Source organism: Sinohyriopsis cumingii, chromosome 1 (genome assembly GCF_028554795.1).
Source record: "Sinohyriopsis cumingii isolate HCF-2022 chromosome 1, ASM2855479v2, whole genome shotgun sequence".
NCBI classification, from domain to species: Eukaryota; Metazoa; Mollusca; class Bivalvia; order Unionida; family Unionidae; genus Sinohyriopsis; species Sinohyriopsis cumingii.
Genome location: NC_142961.1, coordinates 65,659,047 through 65,677,807, shown reverse-complemented (window position 1 = coordinate 65,677,807; position 18,761 = coordinate 65,659,047). Strand labels below are relative to the sequence as shown.

Sequence of the window (18,761 nt, the reverse complement as noted above, 5' to 3'; positions counted from 1 at the left end):
AGAATGTAGTGGTGTGAAATGACTTTAAAATACATTCGTAATGCTCGATAATTACGCATTTGGCTTACATGACCTCATCGGGCCATTTGTGACAACGCTGCAATTTTGCAAGCCTAAGGTATTTCGGAAGAACCCAAAATATAAAACAGTACTAGCATGATAATTAATTAATTGATTATTACATGCCCATAAATAATTTATAATCATAGGCCCAGAATTAATCTATAATTACATGCCCATGATTAATTTATAAACACATGCCCATAATTAATGTATAATTACATGCATGTAATTAATTTATAAATACATGACCATAAATAATTTATAATTACATGCCCATGATTAATTTATAAATACATGCCCATGATTAATTTATAAATATATGCTCATAATTAATTTATAATTACATGCCTATCATTAATTTATAAATACATATCCATAATTAATTTGTAATTACATGTTTATAATTAATTAATAATTATATGCCCACTTCGTCACAGTCTATGCAAGTGCATTGTATGTGACGGAGTATTCAATTTTCCACTTACTGCACATTGTCAAGTACTGGCAGGGTGCTGATAATCATCAGTAAGGGCCAATAAGTCTGTTGCTAAGTAACACAAGTATAACAAGTCTATCTTGACGTAGCGATATGTACGGTCAAGTCTTGATGCACAATGCATTTGTCTGCGATTTAGTCATAAAAAGTATTAGAACGAAACTTCTCTTCAACGTTTGTTCTACGCAGTATCAAATTCTGTTATTTAATTAATGGTTTTTAACAAATGGGGAAGGGTACGTACCAAATAAAATGTGCTCTTTGTACTCTTGAAGTAAAATAATTCATTATGTACATAGCATTAAGGTAGGACAATTCGACCCGAGAGTCAGAATTATGCTTCAGGCACAAAGTTTTGCTGATGCTGCAATTTTCCAATCCCATACTGAATCATCACAAAGGATTTTTCTCCTCACATTTCTAAGAGAAAAATGAGGGTCGACTTCATTTTGGCTTATTGTGAATATTGATTTACCCTTCAGAGAAAAAAAATGAGAATATGAATATTTTTATTAACAGAAAACGATTACAACAACGGCTTTTTTTTTCTCATCATTTCAAATTTCGATTAAAGACGCCGTAATTGTGACTAGTTCAATCTAGTAATTAGTTCAAACTGTGCAAAACGTCCTCTTTGCAGGAAACTAAACTTGAAACATTGCTCATTTTACTTTGTACATATGTTGTAATTGATGTTTATCTTTATTATTGTTAAAGAATGTTCAAGTGATTATGTAAATCGGGAAGTTGTCGCTACTTTGTGTGAACTATGCTTGCAGTAGACGGTCAAAATAGTCCTCGAGTCAGAACAAAAGTCAAGTGTGAGGTAGGAAAGAGCTTCCTGCACCAGTCTTCTACGCTGACAAAATACACATATAGGAATGTGAGAAAGTGTAGTTTCAATCAGTTGTACTTCAGTCTCATCCAAATATCAAGCATTACAAATACTGTAATTTATGCGTTGTTTACCACTAAATGTCAAAATATCACATCTAACCGCTGCGCATATGAAAACAATGATTTTGACCACGAAAATGTTGACAAATGGTTTCATTTTGTCTAAAATAACTTCTGAATTACAAAATGCGTGTCTATTTCACAATTTCAGATGTACAACTAGTGCATGTTAGCATATTTTTGGGCATTTGTGAAACGAACACATTAACACGTCTTTCTGTAACACCGGACTGGTTTTTGGGCTAATTTCGTGGAGTTGCTGTTGAAATGCCGTTTAAACCAACAACACAAATTGCTTTAAATTGGAGCATTATTGGACTAAATAAATGTTTCATCCCTTTTAGACACCTTTCATTTCATCACTGTCGAACGTTTATGGGTTTTTTATGAACAATTTTTTTTATATAATAAACTATCACTATTTCTATCGTAAAGTTTATTAACTTGTTAAATGTTTTGATCGTGATAAGGCACTAGGAAGCAGCTATTAATACATTTTTCCATGCGCATAATTTGTATTCATATTCATAAAATAAGCAATGGTCAAATAAATAACAGCTAATTAACACATTTCATGCAATTTACAAATAACTAATTAAGACTTATTTAATTTAGGGTAAGAAAGAAAGAGAAAGACTTGAAAAGGACAGGATAAAAAGGTGTAAGTCATTAATATTGTCAGAATATTTAAGCATTGTATTTTTTATTATAATAATATCTAATTTAACTTAAAAAACATGAGAAAATGTTATTCTTAGTAAGTGATGAGACTCGGATCATTGAATACCAAATTCTTTAGATCTATCCTGCGAAACGGTACGGTCCGTAACCTATCTGAACAGTTAAACCTATAGCGGAAACACACATTTATGAGTCACACTATTAGTTTTAAGAATTTAAATTATTTTTAAAAAAACAGAACCGAGTTGAGGAGGGGTCAGATTTTCATCATCGCAACATAGTCATCCTGTGTTGATCGAGAGAATGAGATCGTGTGTTTTCATTTTTTACTGACATAAATTAGTGCCTGTGACGTAAAGTGGTTTCTGTGTAATCAAGCTAACAAATTTTTCAGTTATTAAGTCGAAAAAGATTTTTAAAAATTAGAACATTTTATCAATTGTATCACTGGCATGACAATCTAGTTAGGTTATCTACATGTGCACATGCATATACTTTTAAAATCTGATTTGCCTACATCCAGTCTCTTTTGCACAATCTTGCTAACGAGTTTCTGTGATGAACGGACGGTACCTGTTCAATATTCCCCCGCTTCGAGTACTGCGGTCATAAAATTAGTCCACTGTGTGTGTACGTATAACTGCTACCGATGTTTAAAAAGTGTTGTGCATTTGGGTGTTCCGTGTGCACATTTTTTAGATAGCCCAGAATGTTCAAAGATTGCTAAATTCAACAGTCCTACAGTCTCACTATATATTATAAAGCGTAACTACACTTTTTCAAACCAGCATGAATAACAGCATGATCTAAACAGATTTATAAAGATCTATACGGTACTGTGGATACTCAGACTGCAGGAGTCACCAGTGAAGCCGTCGACACACCCCAGCAGACACACTCCCGTGTCCCGATGGCACAGATTATCCACACAGGTGGTACTACAAGGACTCTGACAGAATTCATTATACCACCCTGGATTACAGCCATGGATACAATATCCGGATTGCTTGTCACATCCAGTAATGCTCACATTATAACAGTTCTTGCTGCATTCCTCACTGCAACGTAGTCCATAGAAACCTGTCACACACGGGTCGCATTTTCCTGTAAATCGATCACAGGACGGCGTCTGACACCCTATGCTGCAGGATTCGTTACATCTCCATCCATACCATCCACTCGTGCAGTCCTCACATTTACCGGACTGTTTCTTACACTGTATTGTTCCCTGTTTGTTTCTTTTGCAATGACCACATGTCTGGTCACAGCTAGAACCGTACAAACCATTAGCGCATGTTAAACAATCTCCAGTCAGCTGATCACATGTATAACAGCTTTTTGGACAAGAATGGTTGCAATAGATTCCCATCTTCATTGGTGGACAGCCCTTCTGACACACTTCACCCATGTCACACTGTCCCGTAACATTTCTACATTTACTGTTACATTCACATCTGTTTCCGTGCCTATCTGGGACACATTTATGGCACTGGCCACTGTTAGTACAAGAAACACAATTAGGGGGACATAACATTTCACAATTTAGTCCATATTTTCCAATTTTACATTTCATACAGTTTTCTCTTCCAGTGCAACTCAGGCAATTCTCTGTACAGTTCAAACAAACGTTACCGGTATCTAAGAATTTACCAGGAATGCATGAGGTGCATTTTTGTGGTTCATCTACGCATGTCAAACAATCATGATGGCAGAGGCTTTCACACGATTTGCCATATCGCCCGGTTTCGCATTCGTTGCAATAACTTTGATTCAAACATTGGTTGCAATGAGTCGGGCAAGGCTTATTACATCTTGCCCCATGCAGCCCCGCTGGGCAGGTATCGTTACAGTAAATACCTGTCCCATGTGGCATGCAAGTGGTACAGTGACCTGTTACCTCGTCACACCCCAGGCACGTATCAGGACAGCTCATGTTACAGTATTGTCCATACCATCCTGTAATGCAACCGTTCTTGCAGCCATTAGTTCGATCAAGACCTTGGATATTCCTGCACTTGAATCGACACACTTCCTTACATGTTTCCTCGAGTGTTTCATAACTACAGTTGCAATGGAAACTGGTCTCTTCGCTTGACTTGCATTCAGGACAGTCATCTACAAGTAGAAACAGGTTGGGCCGGTTGGATTACTCTTGCTATTTTGTTTGTTTTCAGTAAAGTGTTAAGTATGTGACAATGCATTGTGGAACATGTAGTTAAAGTACTATGTGTCTTCGTCAGATACACGTTTAAAAGGTTCAGAATCTTTTTACAAGTAGATGACGAATTAGATGCCCATTCCTCAAGGCTATAAAGTCATCGATATGCAGTGGCTTACTGAAGTTTTCCATCCCCTAGCACCGGATTCGATACTTACTTGTAATGGTAGCTCTACTGGTGTAGGCCTATTGTAACCATTTTCAATCTTCACTCTTCGCTCCGGTGGCCTAGTGGTTCGAGCGTCCGCCTCGGATGCGGGAGGTCATGGGTTCGATCCCAGGCCGAGTCATAACAAAAACTTATAAAAAATGGTACTAACAGCTGCCTCGCTTGGCGCTCAGCATTAAGAAGTTAGTGTTAGGATTGGTCGGCCTGGTGTCAGGATAATGTAGTTGCGTGGGACATCATGCTACATGTCTGCAACATGATGCCCCAGTGCTAGACATCACTATAAACTGCCACACTGCAGACATCGTAGTGATATGACTGACAAATTGTTAAAGCTACGTTAAAAATCAAAATCACACACACACACATACACACACACACACACACACACACACACACACACACACACACAAACTTACTTTCTATGTTTGTATAAAATCTTGAGACAACAACAAAATATGGGATCCTTTAGGTAAAGTCTTTATTCCAATGAGACTTAGTACTCTATTGTTCAGCGTTTAGTTCAATGGAGAATACCGGTGGGTGTATGTGTGTGTGTGAATGATTCATGGCGATGACAGTACACTCAACACAATACACTCGAGACAATACACTGTTTCCACTTTGCTCGTTTAATATTTCCAAATATCCTTATTTATAACCTATGAATATACAAGCAAAGTATACAGTTGTAATCTGAATCAACTCATGGACATCAGCTTCCTTATATTATGGCGTGCCAACTGCTCACATCATCATTAGCTGAACGAAGCATGATGAAAAAAAATGTAAGAAAATCAGGATAATCGGAAAAGTCAACAATATTACCTTCAATGCATTGTACGTCATCCATGACAACTTAGTGAGCCACGAGTTATGTACTGCTTTGAATTCATAAGTACACTGCTAATCAAACACTTAAGGTCACAGAAATATCATTTTTTTATATATATACACTGCTAATCAAACACTTAAGGTCACATATATATTACTTTTTACATATATACCCTGCTTATCAAACACTTAAGGTCACATATATATCATTTTTTATATATACACTGCTAATCAAATACTTAAGGTCACATATAAATAATTTTTTATATATACACTGGTAATCAAGCACTTAAGGTCACATATATATTATTTTTTATTTATATACACTGCTAGTCAAACACTTAAGGTCACATGTATATCATTTTGGATACATACACTGCTAATCAAACACTTAAGGTCATATATATATATATATATATATATATATATAATTTTTCATATATACACCGCTAATCAAACACTTAAGGTCACATATATACCATTTTTCATATATACACTGCTAATCAAACAATTAAGGTCACATATATACCATTTTTCATATATACACTGCTAATCAAATACTAAAGGTCACATATATATCATTTTTCATATATACACCGCTAATCAAACACTTGTGGTCACATAAATACCATTTTTCATATATACACTGCTAATCAAACACTTAAGGTCACATATATATCATTTTGGATACATACACTGCTAATCAAACACTTAAGGTCACATATATATCATTTTGGATACATACACTGCTAATCAAACACTTAAGGTCACATATATATAATTTTGGATACATACACTGCTAATCAAACACTTAAGGTCACATAGATACCATTTTTCATATATACACTGCTAATCAAAAACTTAAGGTCACATATATATCATTTTTCATATATACACTGCTAATCAAACACTTAAGGTCACTAAGATAAAAAAATTCAAATACGATGCTGATCAAGCATTTAAAGTCAATAAAGTCACAGAGCAGATCAAACTTGCTGACAGTGCGAGATAATAAGAGACTTTTTCTTAGTTCTGTTAAGAGTTACTTAAGGTAATTTAAGATTCATTTTATAGCACCGTTTTATACCGTCCAACTAAAAATAATACACACGTAGAAACGTTTTCTCAATTGTCTTGTTTCTTGGTTATTCAACTTTCTCTTCTCTTTTCCGATACCTGAGTAAGTTGCACATCTAATCGTTATCATTTTGAAACGACCATTATAGCATCTCAAATTGAGGAGAAAGAAAATATAAGATGGCATTTTAAAAGTATTGTTTTACTTGATACGGAATGTTTGCGACATTACCAACGTCAGCGATAAACTATAACGAGGATTCAATTTTCGTCAAACATTATGGGATTCTAGATTCTTTCTCAGATAAATCGCAGCATGTCTTAAAACATAAGAAAAAGCCAGAGCTCTTCAAAACGTTTTCCTAAAATAAGGGCCCACGTGTGTGTGTGTGTGTGTGTGTTCATCGAAGAAGAAACCTTCTTCGCAGAGGCAACTGACTCGCTTTTTACTTTTAGATCTTTGCCTTGGATTAAAATTATTGCAGATTGCAATATTAGTTTTACTACTAAATATATATATATATATATATATATATATATATATATATATATATATATATATATATATATATATATATATATATATATATATATATATATATATATATATATATATAATGAAATAGCAATATTTATTCCCAACATTCCAAGATTAAGAAATTCTGCGAGAACATAATTGCAGAAAGTTAGGGTATGATGGAGGATAAGATTAGAATAAACAATATGTTTACACTTTATAGAAACGGTGTTCTAGTTAGATCAAGCCAGTATGTCACATTTATGTACAAGAGAATCAAGTGTGCTCTGCCGTCTTGATACATCCAAATATGAGAAAGGGATGGAAAAGTTTAAACTCTTAGAATATTTTGTAAATTTTGTTTGACACTGAGCGGATATCTGTTGGATGTAATCTATATTTATATCATCAATATATACATATAAATGTGTCATCCAGAGAATAAGGATAGAAAATATACCTCGATACTGGATGGTGACCGTGACATGATGTGACATGTGTCCCTGACCCTGACGACTGACAGCAGAAACACGTATCGTGTAGGTTTCGCCTTGGGTTAGACTTCCAATAATTGCCTCCTGTGAACTGGGCACATCGATGCTTTTCCACTGGATTTTATCTTCTACTGGAGCATAGAAAACTCTGTAGGTCTAAATAAATAGATAGGGAAGTAGATGACAGTATTTAAATGTATGTAGTCGCTCGTGTCAACATAGATTAATTAATATTATTTATTCATTTATAATCATCCCCACCCGTATTAAGGATGCATCTAAATTATTAAACCATTGTACACATCAATGAACATTTTCTACATTTACTCAGTAAGAATTCAATCTTCAGATAACATTTTTAAATAGAGTATGTCATCCGCTCTAAACTTGTTATAGTGCCATGCATCACAGGTAGGGCGGAAGACACCATGAAAATCATTCCTTAATGACTACTATTCTCACTAGGGGGAATTTCCTGCAAAATGAATTGTTAAATCAACAAATAAAACAAATCACTCAATATGAAATAAGAATGACTAGTTTTACAGTCGAATAAAGAAGTTTTTTTTATACCAGTTTGAGCTATGGAAAGACATGGTTATCAATATTCCCGCCAAGCAGGAATCTGCTACTGCGCTATTAGCAGCATCGGTCAAATACATAACAGCATATCTAAAGCTCTTCATTTATGTTGGTTACTTTGGAACAATTAAGAGGTTGTCTCCATTTTTGGCATCAGATATCAGTCCGCATTAAAACATTCCATATGTTTCGATATTAGCTTTACTTTGTCTTCGCTTGGTTTAGGTCAGGTTTGGTAAAATGGTACTTGTTTTCTCTGCCTTTATATTTTAGACTTTCTTTTTAATGCTATGTTCTTTTTCTATTTTAACATTATTTTCCATTTCGCTATAGGGTATACAAATAGCACTGTCTTTAAAATTACCCGTGTCTGTTCCTTAATAACGGGCCGGATAATCAATTATTTAAACATATTGCGTAATGTGTGATTTGTCCTCCTTAAAATAAAAATCTAACGTTCAGTTGTAACGCACATACTGTCCTTGTTACTACATGCAATTGATTGCTGCCCGTGGATATGACCAACACTGCTAGTAACTCCTGTCTGATGTTATTTAGCTAAGGGTGAGAATCCGGTAGTAATACGAGGCTACCGAGGTCAGTATGAAGAGTTACATGAAGCGAATGGGCCTCACATATAGCCTTAAACGGTAACTGTGTTACAAGTGGTTGACCTCAACTGAAGTAGTAACAGTGCTCAACTTGACCTCAACAGGCGCCACGGTTACGTGTGGAAACTCCTATGTGAAAGGGGTCCATATGTTCAACATAGGAATGGGTTTATATCCTCGAAATGGTTTATAGGGTCAAAAGTGTTTATGGGGTCAAAAATGTTGATAGGGATAGGAAAAAAATGTAATGGCAACTTTATAATTGGCATTGGCCGCTGGTATACCATATGCGAACATACGGAAATGTAACGTTACAATTTTTAGATAAAATTCAAGGAAGCATGTACTATCCAGCATCTCCTTTTTATTACGATCCCTCGCATCATATATACAGTCCAACATCAACGTTTTGAATAGTGTCTCTATAACTACTATCAGACGAAACGGGAAGGGTTATAACGAAGGAGGTGAAATCACACAAACATACTATCCATCACATCACCTTTACCATCCAACACCCATACACAGTATCCCCAAAAACCTTGTGTAAAGTCTAAAATCCCACACCATCAGAAGAAAAGCGTGTGATGAATAAGATAGGCTGAAAACTCACAAACATACTATCCAACACACCACCTATACATCCATCACCCGATAAACTATCCCAAATGCCTTGTGTAGGGTCTAAAATGCCGCACCAAATATCAAATGAATCGGGTGTGATGTAAATAAAGAAGGCGAAATCGCACAATCTTGCCATCCACCACACCATTTTTACCATCCAACACCCCATGCGCATCATCCAAAATGCCTTATATAGAGTTTAATATCCCACACCAATTATAACAAGAAAAAGTGTGATACATGCGAAGTGATGCATAAACACACTTTCTAACACATTACATATACCATCGTACACCCCATAAACACTATCCTAATAGCCTTGTGTAGGTCGAAAATTCCCACGCCAACAATAGAGGAAACAGAGTAGGTTTTAAACAAAAGAGATGAAAATTCACAAACATACGAACCACCACACCACCTATACCATCCAACACCACATACACATGATCCAAAATCTCTTTCTCCATCATTGAACGTTGTGCATGTGTGAACTCATGTTTAAGTTACTTAGTATTAAAATCAAGACAATCAAACACTTACATTTTCTTTGTGGTATGTTCTCTTTTTTAAATCACAGAAAATTTCAAGGAGTTTTTGTTTTGGTTGGAGAAAGACACATACATACACAAACAAATACAAGACTAGCAAATACAGTTTTTTGTGTGCAAAATGATTAGTATATCTCATTTCTAGATATATAGGTGGCCCAGAAAAGGGTCATTTTGCTTTAGCTATACGCTCTGGACTTTTTAATTTCTGCGAGGACGAACTCGTCTCACCTCAGACTTCGCCACAGGATAAGGCCTGCTTTTTCAAATGGAGAAAGAGTAATTTGTGTCCACTCTAAATTCAATGTCTCCTCCCTGCTGCTGATGTTGCCTCTCTTGCTCCTGATGCTGATCTCCGTTTTGTTGTTGCCTGTACCTCTTAGTCCGTTCTTCTTTCTCCTTCGTGATTTCTCCAAGAAATCGTCTACAATGTTTTGCTCTATGCTCAAGGACATCGTGCTCTTCCTTTCGACAGGCTTCTGAATCAGGTTTTGCCTGATAAGATGCAAATCTTTTTATTGTAATCTTACGTTTTTAAATCGAGTCGATACTGCATTTCTTCTAAAAATCAATTATGTCGTCTTTAAGAAGAGGTGATCCATAAGAATCAAAATAGTCCACTCTAAGAAGCTGGGAAAGTAGATGGCTACCGAATGGGTTACTGGTTGATGACTGGCGATGTTAATTACATGGACCTGTGTGTCTTTAGATCTGCGATAGGAAATTTAATCTCTAGCATACATCACAGGATTCCAAGAAGCAGCGTACGAACTGTGTGTCAGAAGGTAATCAAGTTCTCATGTATCCATTTCACAGTGGAATGCCAAACTAATGATAGGTCATCAATTTCACACCTCATTTTTTTCCTTTAAAATATTGGTCAAATAAGCTGGTTCGTCATGTCGTCTGCTGACTGTTTCAAGAGAGCTTGGATCCATTAGATCTCCAGACAAGTCAACAAAGGGAAGGAATGGTCACTCAAGTCTTTACAACACTTTCTCAACACTTTCTTTCCGGATGAGACCCCAAGCGTCTAGAAGGAATGGTCACTCAAGTCTTTACAACACTTTCTCAACACTTTCTTTCCGGATGAGACCCCAAGCGTCGTCCAGATAATTTTGCAACTTTTCTTCTTCTCTCTTTATCATAAATTTCAAGTATTCATCCTTTCCCCATACCAATGCATATTCGTAAAGGCTGAGACCTCTAATTATGTCTCCAATTTATCAGCAAAGCAGTAGACTAATTCGTTTTCTTGTTTGTGCTAATATGGCATTATCATTGTCTCTTTGTCATTCTCTTCTGTATGTTTTTTCTTTTCGTGTTGTGGCTCAAAGACGTCCCCTTTGTCCACCTCTATCTCTAATGATTCTTCGTATTTCATAGCTACTAATAGTCTAGCATCAAATCTCACAAACTGTTGATTTCCAGAATATTGTCAAATTCTGCATACAAGATGACGTTCACCTTGTTAGTCAGAGCTGGCAAATTAAGGTTGCACACGAAGTTGGTCTTATTTTATAGGGTGGATATGTCCCTCGTTGCTGCCTTGGCCAGGCCCACAAAGAGTAACTCCCTGCACCATAGTCGTACGAAATGCTGCTGTTGGTACTAACTGTCTAGTGGTTTCAAACAGGGACAAGTAAGACCTCAAGTAGTTTTTCTGGGTAAAGATTTTTGAAAAATTATTCGCCTTGCGTTAATGCGTCATCTTTCAAAGCGTGAAATCCTCGAGTCACCGTCGGGTTTAAGATTGGGACCACCGCACGCAAGGCTTCGAACATATATCCTAAACCACGCAATCGTTGTCCAGCGACTCCTTGGTACACAAGATACAGGACTTACAATTTGCCAGAGAATCGTTTTCGAAATATAGTTTTCCACTGACTGTTCCTTTTGAGAATGGAATATTTTGTCCTACCAATATTAACACAGTCAAAATACAACTTACTGACAGAAAGATAATGGGATGTACAAATTCACTGTGAACTTGATATGTGTTTCCACCTTCCTCGCAAGAAGCTGCAAATGGCAAATCAACTTTGAAAGGAATGACTCTCAGTAACTTAGCGGCTGATTTTCCCACCACGTTGTACTCCAGCACATCGGAGTACACAAAGTTCAAATTCAATTCCAGAGGGTAACCAAAATACTTGTTGTTGAAGATGTCTTTGTAATTCGATGCTATTTTGGTATATCAACCCAATTCGCTCGATCTTGTTGATATCTTTTGAATTCGGGGATATTTTGGTGTAACCACCCAAAATATTAAACAAATTGGCAGATAAAGTGATGAACAACGTTTTGGCATCCGAATAATTCATATGCAGACTACGAGCTTTTTTATGGTATATGATCAGTACACTTCGTTTTGTTCTGACCAGGGTTTTGACAAACTGGTCGTTGAAAATAGTGGCAATCATTGAGACCAGATGTTGAGCAATGAAATAATAGAATGCAGGAATTTTCATTGTACAGATGCTCAATTCAGGATTGGCTTGAGCTTCTCGTTTGGATTCGTAAACGAGTGGATCATTTCTATCCAAGTTTTCTTGCAAATGTTCGTTCAGAATTTTGACAATAAACGTAGTTTGAAATCCACGGACATTCAGGACTTACGTGGGATAAATGATTTCAACCACAATTACTTTCCAAGGAACTTCGTGATCCAATTGTATGACCTGAGGTAATTTGACCGCGAAATAACATAAGGCGTTGTTGGGAAACACGTCATTGAACTGCCACTGTGTAAAGTTAAATAAAATTGGTTCTTCCTAATTCGATAGTTCTGATTTCCGAGGAGTCGCTTGATATCAAAGGAGTTTCCAATGTTCCAGTAGAGGGGTATTTTTTGAGCTGTTATGGTTGTGACTATCGTTAGCGGTAAGACTATCACTGTTACTGCATGTAGAATATTTCATGGACGTATTGGGAGGAAGACAACCGATGTATCATCTGAGTGAAATGATCCACAATTGTTGTCTCCTTGTTGCAAACTTAAATTGGTGATGGCTGCACAGATGACACAATACACAAAAAAGATTTGACAGAATAAAGGCGATTTGCGTTTTAGGTACACTTTATCCACATGCCATGGGTAGTTTTTGTAGTTCTTGAAGAGAGAAACTCTGAGAAGGAGAGGTAGCTGATGTGTTTAACGGCACGATGGGCTCTTCATCTTATAGTCTATGACTTGCATAGTGGCAGTATAAAATTAAAATCTCTGTGGATATTCTTTCCAATGCACTTTCACTTCTTTGTGTCGGCGTTTGACCACTTTACATGTTCTATGATTGAGAATGTTTTCGACATCGTACGTGTCGTGTACATTTCAGGTCGTTCGGGGAAGTAAAATGATCATTTTACCACTTCACCGTTCATGTCTTCCAAGATACAGACGGTAGCAACGCGGATACGAACTCGTCTAGTGACACAAAACAATTCGGTGGTCCAGTTAGGTAAATAACCATTGTCGAAGGTACGATTCTTTTTTTCCAGTGCAAACCTAAACTTCCATCTTCAACAGTCCACATTTGCTATGAGCAGAAGGGTGCTTTCCAAACAAGCTATCAAACACTGCAACTTCGTTGTCGTGGGTCACTTCTTCAGGTGCGCATCCGATGCTAAATGTCGATGTCGATTTACTTGAGAGTGTGTTGGTATGTAAAATATTCCACATAAGTTCTTTTAAGATGTTTTGAAAACTTTCCACGACACTGACTTTCGCTTCATGATTCTATGTGGTGAAATAATCGATGTCTCCCATTTTCAATTCTTTTTGAAAACATTGGTTTGAAAATTCGGTGTCTTTGCTTGTTTGCCATCGTAGAGGGTGACGATAGCTTTGTTTCAAAATCAATTTTAACGTTCCTTCTAGCACGAGGCTTGTTTTAGAAGGCAAAAGAACGATCCACGTATATTTGGAAAGGACGTCGATGTCATAAAACAAATATTTGTAACCACGATTGTACGCTGCCAAATTGAGACATCCGCTAAGTTCACTTGTCATTGATGATCGATGTCATCCACTTTAGTTTGACTTCTTGAAAATTTGTTTCGAATGGGTTTGTGTAGCGTGTGCGTAACTTTTTGTTATTCCCATCGATGCACCTACGGTAAACTTACAATTTTAAGTTAGGTTTTGGCAGCACGCTACAATTTTTGAACTCCTTCGTAAACAGCAGGATGAGCATAGTACATCCTGGCTAAAAGTCTCTCTATGAAGGCTTTCCTCAATAAGTCACACACCGATACTCTTCGTTTCGTGTGGTTTGGAGACTGTTTGAAGTGTCCATCACGCAAAGGAGTAGAAACCGATGGTGGTTGTAAATGGGCTCTCTATTTTGATGTCTCTTTCACTTCTGTCTTCCATTCTCTCATTTTGTTTTTCTTAGGGTTGACATCATCTTCTGAATCCATGCTTTTATTTCTAATCGTCTGGGAATTGGGAAAGGTGTCCGCAAGGAACTCGAAGTGGGCATGGGAGCAGAAGCATATCACGCGTATCTTCTTATTCTTGCATCCTTGCGGCTCCGTCTATTTTGGTTACTTTGGGTTGTTGGCTAGATATGATCGCCTAGATAAATTTTTTAAAGACAGTTGAGGTGTTTTGTCTAAAGATTTATGTTGGAAGAGTTGAAGAAGTTGCAAGACTTGGTCCTACCGTTGCAATTGTTCTGTTGATGTTAAATCGGTGTGATCCATCAAATGTTGTAATTATTGTTGAAACTGCGTCATCTCGGCGAGATTAGGATTCAGAAATAAATGAGTTGTCCGTTGTTTGTACCAATGATGGAATTTCATCCATCGTTTGTAGGGCACTAAAGTCAGCTTTCGTCCTTCCGTGAAATTCCAACGTACACATATCAGATCTTACCAGAAAAGGGATCCTTTTGATCTTCTCATGATGCCTCCTAAAATTGGTCCTGCAATCGATTCAACTACTTGTAACGTAAAAGTCCTATAAGGATGGAGAAAAAGTCTCTCCATTGAGCCAGCATTTGTTTCTTATGACTTAGGTATTTTATTTGGACCATCTGGTGAAAAACGTTCCGATGTTTTCCTAAGCGTTCTTTCTGGTGTTTGGTGTTTGGAAGAAAGCACCGTTCATTTCAAGCAATCAATCAATATTCACACACGACATCTTTGATTTCTTCAGATTTTGTTTGAATGATTTATTTTTGCATCGGTAGATTGGATTTCGTCAGTGCCGACAACATACCCCAATGTTTTTCTAAACGAGAAGACAGTCCCTTCCTTTTCTTTATTCAGGTGCCTTGGGAGGAGAGTGGTGTGCAATTATTGAGGGTGATAGCTTGTTCTTTCAGGAGAGAAAACACTGAAGTGAATCGCCTGGCCGAAGTCTTTGTTTATTCCGAAATTCGAATCCAGTGATTGTCGGTACGTCGAATCAACTTCATCTTGGGCATCACTCGACGTTACGTTGTTTTCAACGGACCAAATCGTGAAAATTCTTTTTTGGATAAATCCATTAAACTTTGTAACACTCCCGTTCTGCCTTGGACTCTAGTATTGGGTGAAGGCACGTTGCAGCCGCAGCAGCTGAAGCTAAAGATAAGTTCCGCTGCAGTAGAAGAAGTTGCTTTAGAAACGGTTTCCATTTTTTCATCAGATTAGGAAAGATGCGTGTTAAATCGGGTTTGGCCGGTATCAAGGTCAACGACGAAATAGAACCATTACTGAGAGGCGTGATTTTGGGGAGTACGGTTGTGTTCGAGCAGCATTGCCTCTCTTACTGGTAGAATCTGTTTTCTTGAGATTTTTCCTTTTTTGGGTGTACACTGAATGTTGCACCACCACTCTTCTTCTTTGGATGTCTTCTGGGATAAAGATTTTCCTGGGTGCAGATTGGGCATTAGGATACCATTTTAAGAGGGAACGAATAATGAAACATCCTAGAGAAGCACTACACCCAGATTTATAAATGATTTGTTTTGGTTTGAGTATCGATCCTGGGATCTGCAGTGGAGACAAAGACACTTTATGTTTGTTTTTTTTTTTTTTTTAAGCGATTGGTTTGATGAGAGATGTGTATGATGCCTTGAAGTAACTGACGTGCTGTCAAGGTAAACCATCGCAGCACTTATTGGCACAAACTTGTGCATTTTGTCCGCGACTGATGCCGTGCAGAGCACGAATCAATTTGGTTGGAGGATGAGATTGAAATAAATTGTGTCGACGACTGTGGAACAGAAACGAAGTGTAGGATGTTTTGTAGAGTTTTCATGCCGACGGAGACGTGCAAGGCTCTCCGTCTTGGCATCAATGGTGAAACAGGTGAGTACAAAATCTTAACTAATCGGGAGTAGTAAGCTTTAAACTGAATGAGGTTTTATCAATGGCAACGTTACGTATAATTCACTCAAGGAGTTCCTACCTGTTTGGCTAACACTTGCACTTGATATTTATATAATGGACTTTTATATAAGACCACGTAATGGATATTGAGATTGATGACACAGTGTGCTTTACTTTGTTGAAATAATTTTTTTGTAATGTAAATGATACTAGCATTACGAAGAAAGCCTTTGCGTGTTAACCAAAATTTAATTTCTTCTTTCAACATGTCAAAGAGGATGACTAGATGTGTTTGACTCGAATCAGACATGATCCGATGTATTCGTCAGGGCCGTCTTTACAACATTGTAGGATCTGGGCAAAGCAATGCACTGGGGCCCCCCACCGGCCCTACCCACCCACAGGAATTCCGCTAGATGTCACTATATTTAAAAATTGGGAAACGTGCTTCCCGCTGCACTTTTAAAGCAAATTAACTTGCCAAAAGATCTTTCAATATTCATTAACAATAAGGGCAGCATGATGCCCTTAGAAGCATGAGGTCCTGGGCAAGTGCCCAGTGTGCCCATGCCTTAAGACGGCACTGGTCTTCGTGAGGAATGCATTCGGCAAACATAAAAATGGATTCTCCTTGACTTTCGTGAAGTGGTGGGTAAGCCGATTGTCGCTCTTTGTAACATCAAAGGATGCTTTGGGGTTCACGATCAATCAAATGGTCTTTGTGTTCGATCACAGGTTTGATAAATTTGATTTTGCCTGAACCACGCGATCCAAGAATCAACATAGTAAAGATATGGCGATGAAACGGTGCCTACCAACTGTGACGATCTAACATTTCGACAATGACGGAGAGCAGAGGTAGAGGAAGAGGAAGCTGTAGCCATGGCTGAGGTGATCAGAATTCTGAAAATAGCATGGACAAGGCAATAGTTTTATTCTTCGAGGACACGTTTAATGGGTGTTCGAGAATTTAAATCACAAAAACATTTATGAGACAAAAGATTATTTACATCAATAAAACGCAAATCAATACGGCCAAAGCTGCATATAAAAAGGTCAATGTACAACATACTCGATCGAGGTGTGTCCCATGAAATCTAGGGATACGTTCGTTTAGTCTCTGCACCAGACACATTCTCTACTGTTTCCTCTGACAGTTGGTGTGGGATTTGAGACATTACATAAGGCGATTTAGATATTGTGCATGGGGTGTTGAGTGGTTTAGTTCGTGTGGTTATTCGTATGTTTGTGCGATTTCATCTGCTTCATTTACATCACAACTGTTTAAGTTGATAGTTCTTGTGGGATTTTAAACCATACACAAGTCGTTTTGAATAGTGTGCATGGGGTGTTGGATGGTATAAATGGTCTGCTGCATAGTATGTCTGTGTAATTTCATATTCGCTTTAACCCTTCCCATTTCATCTGGTAGTATGTGTACTGCACAAAAAGTTGATGTTGGATTATAATAAAAATGAGGTAATGGCTAGTATGTTTTTTTATAAAAAAAATATTCTAAAACTTGTAATCTTACATTTTCCGTTCGTTCCCAAAGATTATAAATCGACCTATACCAATTACAAAGTTACCACGGCCTATACCAATTGCAAGTTACCATTACATTATCCCTTGCACCTATAAATACTTTTGACCCCATAATCACTGTTGACGCTATAAACCCTTTTGAGGCCATAAACCCATTCTTACGTTAAACCAATGGACCCCTTTCACATAGGATTTTCTTACGTACCGACCGTGGCGCCTATTGAGGTAAACTTGAACACTATTAATGTCACCCTAAATTGAGGTCAGTCATTTGTAACATTGACACCGTTTGATGATATGCACTTTGAGTTCATAGAGTCCCCGTTTATGGGTCACTTTAACATAGGATTTGACATTAAGGCCATATCGTCTCTTTTGAGAACCAGTCGCCTGATGTAACTACTCATATGGGACTCCCATGTTAGACAGGTGAAAATTTATAAGCCGCAACGCGAATTTAACATCGGAAAATTGTATTTAAGTGGTCGACCTATATTTAGATAAATGTTTATGGCCCAAGCGTGAATTTAACATTGAGGGCAAATGGTAACATTGTTGGAAGTGGTCGAACTGAATGAGACGAATGTTACATTTTTAGACGCTTTTGACCTCATATCGGGAATAGTGACCACTACTCAGTCACCCCACATTATACATCAACACACCGTGTGTGGTGACCAGTGGCCCACACTTAATATCCAATACATCATGTGTAGTGGCTACCTCCTCTCATGTATAATCCAATACCCACATATAATATCCAACACGCCGCGTGAAGTGACAATACCCCACACTTACTCTCTAACACACCGTGCGTAGTGACCTATACATAGTTATCTGACCGCTCCGATGGCCTAATGGTTAGAGCGTCAGCATCGTATGCGAGAGGTCGTGGGTTCGATCCCCGGCTGAGTCATACCAAAGACTTACAAAAATGGTACTAACAACTTCCTCACTTGGCGATCAGCATTAAGAGGTTAGTGTTAGGACTGGTCGGCCTGGTGTCAGGATAATGTGACTTGGTGGG

At 37.5% G+C, this 18,761-nt stretch overlaps 1 protein-coding gene across 1 annotated transcript in view; it reads right to left on the bottom strand.

Annotated features, from left to right (window-relative positions):
- LOC149807027 (uncharacterized) overlaps nt 1-18,761 on the bottom strand; it is a 128,654-nt gene that overhangs the window by 93,213 nt on the left and 16,680 nt on the right. The window contains exons 3-4 of the mRNA XM_089950567.1: nt 7,473-7,662; nt 3,035-4,312 (exon numbers count right to left, since the gene is read on the bottom strand). Coding sequence (XP_089806693.1) covers nt 3,035-4,312; nt 7,473-7,662 — 1,468 coding nt within the window. The remainder of the gene's footprint in view (nt 1-3,034; nt 4,313-7,472; nt 7,663-18,761) is intronic.